The following is a 15,669-nucleotide window of genomic DNA, read 5'->3' as shown; positions in this document are numbered from 1 at the left end:
AGAGGAGACGCCACAGGGACTTCCACTTGTATTACAAGTTACAAGCTTTTGAGAAACGGGCCCCAGGGGTCCTTTCATGGTAGATTTTGTTGGTACGTACACTATTATGATGTCACGACGCTCCACGAAGCTGGTGAGCATGTCCAAGGTTCCGGGCAGGCGGTACAGCTGCAGCAACCTGTTCAGCATCAGGGCCTGCTTCATAGCAGTCACCTGGTACAGGTCACCTGTAACATTAGCTCATGTTTGACGGAGTCAATGAAATTAGGGTGGCTGCTATTAGTTATTGGCCACTACGTAGTAATTGGTCTTTCCTAACTCAACAGAAAGAAACAAGCCAAAAAAACCATTCGACGAAACCGTCTATAGTTCGTTTTTTTAGCATTAGAAAGAAGTTGCAAGAAGGTAAGCGATCTTGACGTGTCTTTTAATTGTAAAACGCTTTATTAAATACATAATAATCAGTAACTATTACTCATGAAAGCAGAAGAATATAAATGATCGTATTAGATTCATAATTGTTACATATTTGCTGTGACTTATTTTTAAAACGTGTTTTTCAATTAAAAGACACATCAAGATTGTTTACCTTTTTTCTAATGCTAAAAAAACGAACTATAGTTATATGTATATTGGCCACTACTACGTAGTAATTGGTCTTTCCTAACTAATCAGAAAGAAACAAGCCAAAAAAACCATTCGACAAAACTGTCTAGACGGGGCAATCGTGCGGGGTGCGGGGGGTGGGTCGCGCGCACCCGACCTGCATACATCGCTAATATCGCCATTGATAGTAGCTCGATACTATTTACAGGGCTGGCGTGTCTTATTTGAAATGTGCAGTTTTTTGGGCAGTTGTGTAAAAGTCTGTGACAACCCTGTTGTGTTCTTGTAAGGTGTCGGCATTTACGCAAACATCAAAGGCGTCGGTTCAATTCCGCTGCTACTCTTTACTCGTAGGTACATGAACTGTGCTATCAGCATGTACAGTAAGCAGCAATAGTTGCTAAGCGGGCGAGTGGTTCAAAATTACCTTGACGCGCTCTTAATCTCATAACAATAAAGTCGCGTCAAGATCATTTTGAACACCTCGCCAGGCGTGGCTCACTCCGCGATTTCGTCGCTTTGCTACAGGTAGCTAAAACTCCATCCGTTCGACCCCAAATTTGGGGTTTGCCATAAGCCGCGCGCAGCGCTGTCGCCACCTAGCGGCCATATCTGCGCTGATCGTGACAGACGTGTTTTGTTAGGGAGTAAGTCTTCTGTACCTAGTACTATTATTCTGTGACCTCGCCCGCTTGGCTGCTGACCCGTATGTATACCATGTACAGCCGCCATCAGATATATCGGAGCGGCCAAGGTATTCACAATATCTGAACAAGCACTAACGCCTTGACAATAGAGGCGTGCTCAGATATTTGTGAGCACCTTGGTCGCTCCGATATATCTGATGGCGACTGTACTTACCGTAAGAATGCTTCAAGGACACTTCTAGGTCTTCCAGAGGTAGGCAGCCGAGCAGATCCAACATGAAGGCGCCCCGAAGGTAATGAGCGGCCGTGTTCGCCGGGTGGTACACCAGGATGCCTTTATCGTCAAAGAAGCCGACGAACAGGCGGAAGATTCTGTAAAATGCAGTATCTACAGCAGTGGCGTATTTGCAGTCTTTGCCACCCTAGGCCTCAGGCCCTGTAGCCGCCCCTTTCAAGGCACCTATAATATTGACTACATTTTGAGTTATTTCTTGTTACCATCAGCGAATTTTTTGTCACAATTTGCCGCCCCTAAATATCTTGCCGCCCTAGGCCCGGGCCTACTGTGCCTTAGGGCAAATCTGCCACTGATCTACAGTCACCACACGGGACTGTTATGCCATTTAAGTTTCTTGCTAAACTGGAAATTCTATAGCGTAAGTATTGAAGAACCAATTTAGCTAGGACCCTAAATAGCGCAACATTCGCGGAGAGTGATGGTACCTATGATGTATGCTGTGGGTCAAACCATGAAATGGATGTGGGTGAAACAACTACTTAGGTACGTTGACCATTTAAACTCCGAATTTAATTACACAAACGGGTCTACCGCGATATAATTTCATTTCACCTTAAATTCCGACGTTTCAGCTAAGTTGCACCAGCTCACGGAAAATGAATTATATCGCGATATACCCGTTTGTGTAATTAAATAATTATGTAGTACACATATTGTAGTATATGTATTATTTACACGCGAGAGTTTAAAGTGTTACATTTAAACTACATACAACCAAATGTCTTTTCGTAAGGTAATAAAAAGGTTGGCTTTGCGAGGCCCCCCTAACGCAGCGTATTACGTAGGCGAATATGACGCGAACGCGCGGCGAAGCGATGCGGCGCGGGGTAAATCAATCCTTTGATACCTATAGAAGTGTCCTACGTGGGCCATCTCGTTGCGAACGCGAACGCCTTGGGCCCGCCGCGCCGCGTCGCCGCGTTCGCGAGTTGTTCGCTTACGTAAGACGCAGCGTGACTGCTAGGTACTTACACGTCGGTATAGGCCGATAGGTCGAGTATAAGCGACACGTAGTACAACGCGGGGAACTGCAGCACCATATAAGTGTAGCACGGAAAGATGAACGTGCCTGCGACTGCGCAGAACGAGCGACAAACCTGTTGTTTAGAGACATAAACATCACTACACCTTATAAAATAAAGTCCAAAGTTGGATATGTATTATCATATGATGGTCGTTCTTGTCTACATGATTTTTATCACGTAAAAGGTATTTGTCTCTTTCTATCCCGCGGTTTCAAAAAGTGACAATTATTTTATGACGTGAATAAACCCATCCATAATACGCATGCTGAGTTCCTTTTGAAAGGACAACATTAAATTAAATTTCGAATTATAATAGAACTAAAAATAACTGCAATAATTACGCTGGGTATTAGAAGGTTTTAGGTACCTCGTAGCGAGTAAGCAGGGTGCTGTCCGGTCGGAAAGTGAAACGGGGGAACACGTTTCTGAAACAGTCGATTATATAAAATTAAGTACTGCTAGCTGAAGCAAGACATGTTTAGTAACTTCGTACCTATGTGTCCGTGAAAATACGATTGAACATAATTAAGCATTACATCTGTATATAGGTACTGGAATTATGGCCACACAAGCCCACAAGTTTGTTTTGTAGAGTGAGTGAGTTAAACCGTATTTAGACAGTCACGTCTGAATAGGCGAAGCCGCAAAAACTACTAAAACTCACCTTAAAATAGAAAAGAAGCCAAACTTCTTGAACGGCTGGAGGAAGGCAGAGTCCTTCTCGTGTTTCCTGCGCAGTTTGAAGCGTTCCCTATTCGGCACGGGGGGCGGCGGCTGGTAGGCGGAGAACGGCTCGCGAGGGATCAGCAGCCGGTTGTATTCCTAAATACAAATATTACAATAAGGGTAAGTATAAGCGTAAATGTAAGGGTAAATATAAGGGTAAAAGTATTTGACTGTATTTTAAAAATAAATTATTTCACACTATGCATGAAATAATTACCAGATAATTAGTACCAGATAATTATTAAAAAAAACAGCATTATTTTTAATTTAACACATGCACTGGCCCCGACGCACATGTGCGTCCACCGTCATACAAGTTTGTTCCTAGGCCACGCCCCCTGGCAGTGAATGCGTTAAACACAAGTTATATTTAATAAATCGGATAGAAAATATCAAAAATCAGCTTGCTCACTTCTTGGTCTTTAGCAAAGTTGATGGCGTCTTTTATCTGAGGCACCTCTAGCGCCTGCAGCAGATATTTTCTAGAGATGGCGAATACTAGCACGTGGGTCGTCGTCCGTACGGTATAGAAAGCTGGGAAACCTGAAGTAATAATACTGGCCTCGTAAATATATTAAAACATAACACCAATGGTGTACAGTTAACGCAAACAGTATAAGGAGGTAAATCGAAAAAACACTTACGAAATATACATTCGAGTACTCCGAAATGACTTTTTGTGATTAACGTGCCAACCACTTCTTTTGTATCGGGGTTTAAAACCTGAAAGACAAGCCAACAACATTAATTAGCTTGATATACAGGTTGATATATAGGATAAGGAATGAGTATATAAGAGGAAGCCTGAAAGTTGCACCCATAGTAGAAAAAGTAAGAGCGAATCGCCTAGTGTGGTACGGTCATGTCAAGTGATGCGGAGGGATGAAAAGTCATGTGACGAGAAAGGTATTACGAATGAACGTGGAGGGAATTAACGGGAGAGGAAAATCGAGGAAAAGGTGGATGGACTGTATGAGAGACAGGTGAGAGATGATATGAAACCAACGCGAGTGAATGATGAGATGACGGGCGAGAGAGAGATATGGAAGAAAAGGATATGCTTCAAATCAAGAGTGAACAGGCATCTTCTGGGAGAGCTCGCTCCATCGTAGGCCACGTCTACGCCTCGGCTAGTCTGTGGCCATGAGTAAGCCCATTTAAATAATTATAATAATAAAAATAACCTCGCAGAAGCCCTTCTTGATAATGAACATCTCTGTGCTGATGTCTCCAGTATTCAGCAGGATCTCGTTCGGCGCGCAGTAGAATATGCGCGCGTTGGAAGACACATTCTTTAAGTCTTCATTGTTTAGTAGCTGGGGAGTCGACAAAAGCTCTGGCTAAATAATAAGTCCAGCATTCTAGAAGCCAACCATCAAGCCAGCAATGTTCGGTATTGCTTCTAATCTCGATTTCTAGGCTTGATTCCGACTTTAATATTACCTACTTATATTATTTAGTTTTTTGTAAATATTGATTGAGGCTAGCCTGCCGGCCTAGCCAAGGTGACAATCGCTATCGCTTCGACAACGAAACGCTTTGTGTCTCTATCACTCTTCCATATTAGGGCGACATTGGCATGTTGGCTACGCGGCTTGGAGACGAGGGTGATTGAACAGACCTTCATGAACGGTATGCAGAGCATGAACTTGCTCCGCTGGCGGGCCAGGATGTCTTGGTATACGTGGGGAGGCAGGTCGTAGAACACAGAGCTCTGCTTCGATGTCATCGAGTACGCCTATGTGAGAAACAAACAACAATGGATACTGTTCAGCAAAAATTGTATCAACCTTCATTCATTTCATAATTTTTTTGGGTTGCGTATTTATTCTGTCTTTATGGTGCTCCAGCAGAGCTGGGGCCCATTTCTCGAACGGTATTAGACTAATATTATTAGTCCACGAACTGTCATGTCGTATGGGTTACCATGGCAACACACTAATAATATTAGTCTAATACCGTTCGAGAAATGGGCTCCTGCAGGCGTTCAAACTTCCACACCTGCAACACCTGGAGAGTAAGCTGTGTTTATTACGTACAAGTGTAGTGTGTGTGTGTGTTGTCTGAAACGTGCCTTCCTGGTGTTCCAACAGAGCTGCAGGCGTTCGATAAAACTTCTACACCTGCAACACCTGGAGAGTAAGCAGTGTTTAATACAAGTGGAGTATGTGTGTGTATGTTAAGTGTCTGTAACGTGCCTTCCTGGTGTCCCAGCAGAGCTGCAAATGCTCGAGGAAACGCTGCCGCAACTGCAGCGGCACCTGGTGGCGGATGAGGAAGTTGCGTGCGTCTGCGATGCACGAGTCGAAGCTCTCTCTGAAACACGATACATTTTGAAATTAAAAATAAAATATATTTACTGGTACCCCTTTTACTTGAGCACTGCAATATCGATTTTTTTATGGATGACTGAATTAGAGGTTTAATCAAAGATACTTTTTTATGAAGAAGAATTGAAAAATAAACCAGGCGGCCTAGCCAAGGTTACAATCGCTATCGCTTCTACAACGAAACTTAGTATCTATCACTATTTCATATTAGTGCCACAGTGACAGTTGCGATACTCGCAATCGCTACGGAGCGTAAGCGATTGGCATTTTGGCTACGCGGCCTGAACCGCTTTTACGTCCGGATTCATCCTGAGGGTCGTGAAGTTGGAATCTCGACACAGTGTGAATTTTAATTCTTTTGTGCTGAGCGTTCCGACTGAACATCTAGCGACCTTCACCAAGGAGGAGTTTTGGCCGAAAGGTGTCAAGTTCCGGCGGTTCCGCGGCCGGCTCCCTGACACTGCGGGATTGCGAACTGCATCGCAGCCATAATTGTGTTTTTAGTTTGAAGATATATTTTGTATGCTAGTTTTAAGGTATGTATATACCTAATAAATAAAAAGCCAATAGTTGCCTGAAAATAAATGTTTTCATTTCTTTTCATTTACTTCAGCATTATGTTTTCTTGGTAGTTTTAATTCTAAAGAAGGTTTGGAAATGTACTCCATCCCCTTTCCCCATTCCATAGCGGCAAATCGTTTTCACAGTTCGAAAAAAGATACTGATTTGACTTAGTAGTCAAATACCCCTTGTAAGCAAATAGAAAGAGAAAAACCTGAAAGCGGTGGTGACCATGATGGTAGCGGAGTAGACAGCCTCGATACTGATACTCATTACGATGCATATCTCCAGCAGAATCGTAGTGTACATATTCAACGCAGAGCTTCCTTGCACCATCTCTATATGACCTGGACACACGCAAACCATCTATGAACTACTAACTACATTCCACAGAATAAATAATAGTATTCTCTCTAACAAAATGCATCTGTTACGATCAGGTCTGACGGTATCCCCTGCCTGTCGTAAAAGGCGACTAAAAGGGGTTCTCGGGGTCGGAGACGGTCGCAGCAGGGACTGCGACAAAAAAAAAAAAACAGCGACTTATTGCTAGCCACCAAAATTGGTGTGGAACGGATGTACTTTTAGCTACCTGTAGCAAAGCGATGAAATAGCGGAGTGAGCCACGCCTGCCGTCAGTGGCCGTTAGGGCAGAATATTTCAATTAGGTAATTCGACTCACAGGTGAAGGTAAGTATCGACATGGCCCAATATAGGCTAAAGAACAGGCGGTTCAAGATGTTCTTGTACTCATCGTCCAGAGGAGCTCGCGTATAGAACGGCTCGTGGGTGAAGTTGTTGACTTGGCAGAAGCCGTATCTGTAAGAAAACACCATGTGAAAGTCCTGAGGAGTTCCGTGAACATTGAGAGTTATTTATTTATTATTTGTTTATTTAGGGTTTTTGCTAAATTGGAAATTCTAGAGCGCAAGTATTGAACAACCAATTTAGCTAACCCTACATGGCGCAACAAACGCGAAGCGTGATGGACTGATGGTGATGGTACATCTTAGGTACCGTAATTTCGAGGTCGTGGTTGTTACGTCTCAAGCCAGGCCACGTCTACGCCTCGGCTAGTCTGTGGCCATGAGTAAGCCCATTCATAATTAAAAAAAAAAAGCTGGTTGGTCTCTTGTCTGCAACGTGCAGACGAAGAAACGGATGACGTTGGTGTGGTCCACGCACTCCTCCAGGGTCTGGATCATGCGGATGACCTGGACAAAGCACAGGCCAACCAGTTGGGCCAGTGCCTAGTAGTGTGACATTATAATAGCCGTCGCATAGGACGCATTGCAGCACTGTAGCCAAGCAAGGCATGCGAGCAGCAGCGAGCACACTAAGAAGGGAACGACATTGGTGTGGTACTCGCACTAATCCTCCAGGGTCTGGATCATGCGGATTACCTGGACAAGCGCTCTCTAAGCGGTCTCTGTTACTGCCTTTACACGACTACGGCGACGTTGTAAATCTTGACATGACAGAAGAACTCCTAGACAAATTAGAGCGCTTACAGAATGTCTGTATAAGATTCAGTTTCGGCCTACGGAAGTACGATCACGTGTCTTACTACCGTCAAAAACTCCATTGGCTTCCAATCCGCCGCCGTAGAGATCTTCACACTCTTTCTCTTCTCTTTAATGTTCTTTTTACACCTTCTTCTCCTCTATACCTTTCTCAAAAATTTCAATTTCTGGCTGAAGGCAGTGGCCACCGTCTGCGTTCGAGCGCGAATTTATCACTTGCCATCCCTCCTCACAAATCTCGAGGATACAACAAGTCCTTCGCAGTGCGTCCAGTGAAGCTGTGGAATGAGCTGCCTGTGTCGCTCAGGCTGGCACAATCGGTTGCGTCGTTCAAGGAGAGGTTAAAGAAGCTATGGTTATCTGATTTGACTGATTAATTTGTCTATATTTCTATTGTATAGTTGCTTTATATCGTTCTAATTCTTTCCAATTTTTTGTGTATTTTCCCCATTCCTCTTTGTGTAATATATGTATGTTTATCCTATAAATTTTGTATGTATTTATATCCTTTATCTTTCTGGTACCTTGTTGTACATTTTGCTGCATTTGTCACCCTCTTTTCACTTTCTCCTCTCATCTACTCAAAGGTTAACTGGAAGAGATCCCTCAAAGGGATAAGTTCGCCTTTGTACTTCTTGCTAATTGTATGTTATTTTTAATATGTCTTTTTGTACAATAAAGAGTTTATGCCGATGACAGGGTCGAGTGGAAAAAACGAGGGGAGGCCTTTGCCCTGCAGTGGGACACCAAGTAGGCTAGGAAAAAAAAAAAAAAAAAAGAGTTTACTACTACTACTACTACTACTACAAGCCAGTGGCGTGCAGTGGAGATAAGACTTAAATCGGGCTCTAGAAGAGTCATTCTTGAAGGAATGTAACGCAAACTATAAAAATCGGCAACTTTTTTTTTGGTCATTTTGTATGGACTGCCTACCCTAGTGCCTACCTTTTTTTGTATGCACTGCACGCCACTGGTACAAGCATAGATCAACCAGCTTGAAGAGGCTAGTGCCTAGTAGTGTGACATAATACCCGTCGCAGAGGACGCATTGCTGCACTGACGCAAGGCAGTAACACGCGAAGAACAGCAGCAGTGCGCACACGAAGAATCGGATGAGGTTGGTGTGGTCCACGCACTCTTCCTCCAGGGTCTGGATCATGCGGATGACCTGGGCAAGTATAGATCAACCAGTTTTTCAGTGTAGAAAAACATTGCGAGAAAACCGGACAGATCCCTATGAGGCTTTTGTAAAAATTAGAGCATAAGTACTCGAAGGGATTTGTTGCCAAGCGGACCCTAAACTCCTAAGCGTCGTGGCAAATTCAGGCAACGCTAGGAAGATGATGATAGTTTAGTAGTAGGTATATACCTTTGAGGCAGAATATATTCTGGGTTCAATGGGTCTATACATTTAGGTCCTTCGCTAAGTATATCTTGAGTCCTGGCGTCCGTCCATGGTTACTACAACCCCCTTAATCCTCTTATTCGTAAAACTCAGCAACTACTTACAAAACGCTGTTCTTGGTCTCATTCTAATAAAAAGAAATGTTAAAATGACATATAGGGACCAACAATTATCAACAGTTTGTTAGATTCGACGGACTTTAACCCCTTACCAGGCTGACATTTAAAAAATGACAATCGAATGTCAGTCTTTTTTTTTCTCTGTTTTTTTTAGAGCTTATAGAACACATGTTTGAAGTGCCGTATGTGGGAAATATATATCCCTTAGCCTGGTAAAGGGTTAATGAAAAACGCCATAATAGCAAGATATGTTCGTAAGTTTCCGTGAAAATTATGCACTCTGTAACGCCATAAGTGTATAAACTAAAAGTAGGTACCTTTGGAAACCTGAGGATTCTGTTAATGCCCCGTAACTCTCCTTCCGATACGAAAGAGAAGATGGGTGCCGTAGCCACCACATCCACTACGAACCACGGGGACCGCACTTGCTTCGAGGCCGTCTCCATGAACGTTATAGGGACGCCTGCGTGTTAGAAAGAGGTAGAAACATTGATAACGGCTGATGCGATAGAACTGATAGAAAGAATGATAGGTGCCGAAGCTAGCACCTTAAAAAAAACATCGGAACCGCAGCTGCTTGTTATCGTGGTATCATCTCCATAAAGTTTACCCGCAGCACGTAGTCCGGATGGGGGAAGATCGTGCAGTCTGGAGGGCGTACTGGGGTACCAAGTGGCCGAAGGCCGTCTGAACGCCCTAGGTACCGCTGGAGAGACGAAGTGCAGAAAGACCTTAGCGAACTCGGCGCCGTCGACTGGACAGAAACGGCTTTCGACAGAGTAGCATGGCGGTCTTTGGTGTGTCGGAGGCCAAGATCCACTTCGGGTCGTTGCGCCACAGCAGTAAGTAAGTAAAGTTTATTTGCACCATCCCACTATCCCGGGGTTAACCGGTAAAACCTAGAGTTACCATAGTTACCAGTACATTTTAACACTGGGTCAACGGTTTGACTGCTTAACCCCGGAATAGGGGGATGGTGCAAGTGGCCCTTAAACTCGTAATCCGACCTCATAATTGTGAGTTCAGGGGCAATTGTAAAAAAAGTGTAATGATAAGAAAGCATCGTGAGGCGGCCGGTATAATTTGCAAATAAAAAAAAGTCTGTGTCATTGTATGCACGTCGCTGAACGCTTGGGCTAGCGTCGAGTATATAACCTAACTAGCCCACGAAAAACGAAAGCCCACGGGCTTCGCTGGTTCGTCACCTACTCAGAATGGGAAATGATCGGGCTGTCAAGAGGGCGTTCTTGTGACGACCGACTGGTAGCCGCCCAGTATCGCTGGGACAGTGTGACGGCGGAGCTGCTTCAGCTTCGCGTCAGTAACTGGCAGGAAGTCGCGCGGATTTGGGACAAGTGGCAGGTTTCGGAGGCCAAGATTCTCTTTGGATCACTGAGCCAAAATAGTTAGTTATATCACCTTCCTCAACGTTGGTTCCCGTCGAGAGATAGGCGATGATGTCCAGCACGTAGATCGCGGTCACCATCGTGTCGAAGAAACGGAACTCCGAGGAACTGGACAGCTTGAATATGATGTGGTACGGGTATATCTGTGCAACATAATTAACAAGTCGTAACTTTGCTGTTATCTGTACCTATAGGCCCCGTGCATGAACTACCCTAATAGCATTTTCTTGTAGGGATTTGGTTTGGCCTTTGTTTACGTATTAGTTGGGCAACCGTTATATTTGGCCGCACGATTTGCTGGAGGGCACTCGACAAAGGCTCTTCCGAAGATTCCCAACAGAGGGCAGTAAGAGTAATGTTTACGTTGGGCCTTAAATAAATCATACAATTATTCAACGGTGGTGGTTTTGCTTGGGCTGTGGTTGGGCCTATACACATTTGTTTGATGGTTGGTTAATTGTTACATTTGGCCGTATGGCTTGCTTAGGCCCAACTGCAAAAAAAACAAATATAGGGGGCAGCATAGGAGCCGTCAGATTTTTGGCGCGAGGCGTAAATGTGTCGTTTATGCTTCCGATGTAGCACATAAGATAGCAGAACCTACTGTACACAAGGAAACGTACCGACGAAAACGGTAGATACAGGTAGCACGTAGTTTCGGATTCAGACTACAAGATGGCAGACCCTCCAACGCGCACGGTCATGCCCGCCAGTATTGAGGTAATGCAGCAAGCTGTACCCGCACCCTTTTCATTACTTACACAATTTGTTGCATAATGTTTAGATAAATACTTACCTACTTACTCCATATACCTAAGATGGACTAATTACCTACCTAATCATTATATTATACCTAAGAACTGATCTAAAAAGTAATGAAATAAATGCATTTGTATTTGTATTTGTATTTTGTAGTATTTTTGGCACATTTGGTCAGGGTGACTGATATTCACCTGGACCGATGAGGGTAATACTAGGCCCGATAAAAACTAGATCGTCTAATTCTACACAAATATTTTGTTTATCATGATGAATTTTACACATGTATATCAAATGACTCAATAATTGGAACCATGGTAATAAATAAATAATAGTAATGTTTAGTCAAGTTTATTTTGTTTCTACAATAAAATAGCAAAAGACTTCTATTGCTGAAAATATTAACTTTTGAAAAGCGTTGTCCAAATCATATTGTCCTCTCCTATAGCATTTCTGCTGCATGGTCTCGAAGCAAAAATGTCAGAACATTATCAGAGCCGTATTGATTGTTCTCTCAAATCCCATATAAGTTATAAACAGCATGGAGAATTCAATACCAACATCGGCCGTCCCATTTAAACCATGTCGAGTGCCTGACAAACTCATATTTTGCTATCAGCGGCCAACCCGTTGAATAACCAGTGAAATTAAGCCTACATTTCCGATTACGCTGCGCTGCTTACGTAAGCGAACAACTCGCGAACACGACGCGGCGCGGCGGGCAGTGTTGCCAACTCGGATTTTGAAAAAATGCTAGACTAATGTCTAGATTACGCCAAAATTATGCCAAAGATTTATGAAACAACTATGCTAAAAAAATGCTTGAAATTAGACACCTAAAACACATACTTTTTTCAAATTTACCGCCTTTTTCTACTGACAAGATCTGCTTGACCAACTTTATATAGTCCGTTGACGTCCATCCGTCCACAAAATTCAAAATTCACATGAAAATATGAACCACATAAGGCGATGGCGCATATTGTTTCTGCCAAGTTGGTGCAAACTTGGCTTAGACTAAATTATGCTAAAAAATATGCCAGATGCTAAATGGAAAATTTTGGTGCCAAAGCGAGTGAAAATATGCCAGATCTGGCATCATTTATGCCAAGTTGGCAACACTGGCGGCGGGCCCAAGGCGTTCGCGTTCACGAGATCGCCCACGTAGGACACGCTTCGCTTCGCGTTCGTGTGTTATTCGCCTAAGTAGTACGCTGCGTTACTCACGAAGCACACGGTCAAGATGAGACAAGCCATGAACCAGTTCCAAGCGGTGAGCAGCGAGGATGTGGGCTGCAGGATGCAGGGGAAGGTCTGTCGGAGGCAGATCGGATCCGAATCGTCCGTCAATGTCGCGTCTGCGCGCTGCAAGTAAACGAGTTAATTATTAAAGGCTACCAAATGTAGAACATCACTCAGTTTCATTGAGCAGCGTGGATACTAGGAAATATCGGTCGGAGTCATCACTTCATCAGTCCGTGCAGTGTTGCCAGGTGAGCAGAAGAGAATTATCGTTTTCGCATCGATCATAATAGTTACTTTGTGCCACAATTATGATTACAGCGATAGAGCGACTGGAGTGAACAGCAGCTAAACTTAATTTGGCAGATTATTCGAAATTACGGAATGACTCTTTTTACGGAATAAACTATATATGTAAAAACACCTTATCCCACTATCCCGGATTTAACCAGTTTAATCGTTAAGGGTCACTTGCACCAATCACTAACCCGGCGTTAACCGTTTAATCCTGGAATTACCATGGTTACCAGTTACTAGTACAATTTGACACAGGGTTAAGGGTTTAATCGGTTAACCCCGGCTTAGTGGGATGGTGTAAATGGCGGTAACTCAGTGTGAAATTGTACTGGTAACCGTGGTAACTCCCCAGTGGTCCTTAGACTCTAAAAATGTATAATGTGTAGTTACGTTTCTTATGAGATAGCAGCGAGCGATCGAGCGATCTCCAGCAGATAGTCCTTTGGCGTCATCAAGCTCTTCTTCAACTCTACGATACTGCTTGTATGTGTGGTAATATAATGTATTGTTACGTTTCTCATGAGATAGCAGCCAGCGATTTCCAGTAGATAGTCGGGCCGCGCCAGCAGCAGCTCGCCGTCCTCATCTCGCGCCTCCTTCAGGGCCATTAGGCTCTTCTTGAACTCGAGGATGCTGCTTTTGTATCTGTGGTAATTGATAAAGACCGATCAAGATCATGTCGGGTCATGTTCAGTCTAGGGTTCTGTTACCTACCCGTCCGTCAGAATAGACCTCGAACAGGTGCATAAAAGTCTTCCCTTCTTAGTAAAGACGTACAAAGCGCAGCGAAGTTACATATGTAGGTAGATACAGGATACTTATCTAATAGTAACCCCGTACAAGGCAGCCTATTGTGACGAACAGAACCCTACACTGAGCATGGCTCGACATACTTTGGCTTAAATCTGTGGCCCCAGTGAAAAAGGGTACAAGTCTCACGCAGCTTAGGAGTAAAAGGGCACAGGTGTGACTTAGAACTTACACCCTTTTAAAACTGTGCTGCCCAAGACCAGGGCCGGATTAAGCATGTCGGGGCCCCTAGGCAGTGCGAGGCTCGGGCCCCCCTACAGCCAATTCTGCGCACAGCATATTTAGTACAGAGAAATAAACTTGCGTTTTTAATTTCAATCTTCTGGCGTCGGCCGAGCCGATCCAAATCGAACGATGGCTTTGTCGCTCTTATTGTGTAGACATAAAGCTTTATTCTATCGGTTTTTGCCGATTCCGCGTCGCGTCAAGTGTGGAGAAGGCCCTTTAGGCCAATTCCCAGTGGAATACCAAAGATGTGAGCTTCAGCGTCACTTTCCTTCTACCTCTAATCACTAATGGCAAATTTTAAGCGAGGCTAAAGGCTAAGCTCAACTAGTGCCGCAAAGTTGATTTACTCAATAGTTAATATTTTGCGAGGCTGAATAGCGATTGTCCGACCATAAGACTAAACGCTGAGCCACATGATTAGTATCAACCTAATAATAAAGAATTTCCATATGTAAAAATTACTTAAATTACTAGAGTTAGACCAAGATAAGCCTGCAACAATTTCGATAGCACTCGCAGTGCAAGTGTTATTTTAAACGTCATAACTTCTATGAATTCATGACGTATAAATAACACTTGCACTACTATGATATCAAAATTATTGCAGACTTTTCTTGGTCTAACTCTATTCATTCACCAGTCAAGCTAACATGTAGATGATACAGGGTCAACTAAAGAACCAAAAAGAAACGCGAGCGTAGCGAGCGCGAAATTTTTTGTTAACAATATCGCAGATTCATCGATCTTCATCTGGGCCTAAAAGTCCTAAGTGCCCCAGTGAGGCGAGCTTTCATGTGAAGTCAAAGCCGTGCTTCATCAGGCTTTAGGATAAAATAGTTGAGCACAGACACGAACCAATGTCCATTGTAAAAAGCGAGACCGCAGGCCGAGCTTGGCGCAGCGAGGCCAAAGGCTAAGCTGAAGTAGAGGAGATGTGGAACACAAACCAACCAATGGCAAATTGAGGTAAAAAGTGAGGCTGAACGTCGAGCATTCCTAGGAAAAAATGGGGACACGTTCGTCTTCTTTCTTTTTTTTTCTTTTAATCAATAGTCCTCGTGATTCTGAGTCGAAATAACCCAAAAGTTGATGGTTGTTCAAAAAAAAGTAAACCATTCTTCCTGAAAACCCCATTATTATATTACCTACAATTTTAGAACAGGTACGCAGAATACGCCCCGTATACTGTAACGCAGCGGTCGGCAACCTTTTAGCAGCCAAGGGCCACATAGCAGCTAACGAAGTGGACGCGGGCCGCACTTTGTTAGTATTATGACTTTATCAGACATTGTCGTTTGTCAATAATACATACAAAATAGCCAGGGAGGCTCGCGGGCCGCTGGTTTCCGATCGCTGCTGTAACGTATTGCTTCAATTTTATTACAGTATTTCATTAATTTAAAGAATGGATCGAAAAAAAAAAACAATAACAAAGCACACTAATTATTATAAGAATAAAACAATTACCCATGAATTTTGACCCTATGGAACAAAATTTTATTTGGTTCGCGCTGAGCCGCCGGGGCCCCCTAGCCGCGGCGGGGCCCCCTAGCCGAGGCGGGGCCCCTAGGCAGTTGCCTACTTTGACTTAGGGTTAATCCGGCCCTGCCCAAGACTTATACCTTTTTTCACTAGGGACACAGAAATATATCTTGATATCAAAATATATATCAAGAAGCGCTGATGG

The 15,669-nt window shown here is 43.7% G+C and overlaps 1 protein-coding gene across 1 annotated transcript in view; it reads right to left on the bottom strand.

The window, feature by feature from the left end:
- LOC134675758 (uncharacterized) overlaps nucleotides 1-15,669 on the bottom strand; it is a 43,486-nt gene that overhangs the window by 18,151 nt on the left and 9,666 nt on the right. The window contains exons 9-25 of the mRNA XM_063534068.1: nucleotides 13,457-13,589; nucleotides 12,633-12,770; nucleotides 10,660-10,789; nucleotides 9,558-9,703; nucleotides 8,748-8,884; nucleotides 6,876-7,012; nucleotides 6,408-6,540; nucleotides 5,501-5,618; nucleotides 4,924-5,040; nucleotides 4,487-4,618; nucleotides 3,947-4,025; nucleotides 3,715-3,845; nucleotides 3,241-3,398; nucleotides 2,944-3,001; nucleotides 2,524-2,648; nucleotides 1,468-1,625; nucleotides 101-227 (exon numbers count right to left, since the gene is read on the bottom strand). Coding sequence (XP_063390138.1) covers nucleotides 101-227; nucleotides 1,468-1,625; nucleotides 2,524-2,648; nucleotides 2,944-3,001; nucleotides 3,241-3,398; nucleotides 3,715-3,845; nucleotides 3,947-4,025; nucleotides 4,487-4,618; nucleotides 4,924-5,040; nucleotides 5,501-5,618; nucleotides 6,408-6,540; nucleotides 6,876-7,012; nucleotides 8,748-8,884; nucleotides 9,558-9,703; nucleotides 10,660-10,789; nucleotides 12,633-12,770; nucleotides 13,457-13,589 — 2,157 coding nt within the window. The remainder of the gene's footprint in view (nucleotides 1-100; nucleotides 228-1,467; nucleotides 1,626-2,523; nucleotides 2,649-2,943; nucleotides 3,002-3,240; nucleotides 3,399-3,714; nucleotides 3,846-3,946; nucleotides 4,026-4,486; nucleotides 4,619-4,923; nucleotides 5,041-5,500; nucleotides 5,619-6,407; nucleotides 6,541-6,875; nucleotides 7,013-8,747; nucleotides 8,885-9,557; nucleotides 9,704-10,659; nucleotides 10,790-12,632; nucleotides 12,771-13,456; nucleotides 13,590-15,669) is intronic.

The sequence above is a fragment of the Cydia fagiglandana genome, chromosome 23 (genome assembly GCF_963556715.1).
Source record: "Cydia fagiglandana chromosome 23, ilCydFagi1.1, whole genome shotgun sequence".
Lineage (NCBI taxonomy): Eukaryota > Metazoa > Arthropoda > Insecta > Lepidoptera > Tortricidae > Cydia > Cydia fagiglandana.
The sequence above is the reverse complement of the archived record's forward strand: the minus strand, read 5'-3'. Positions and strand labels throughout refer to the sequence as shown.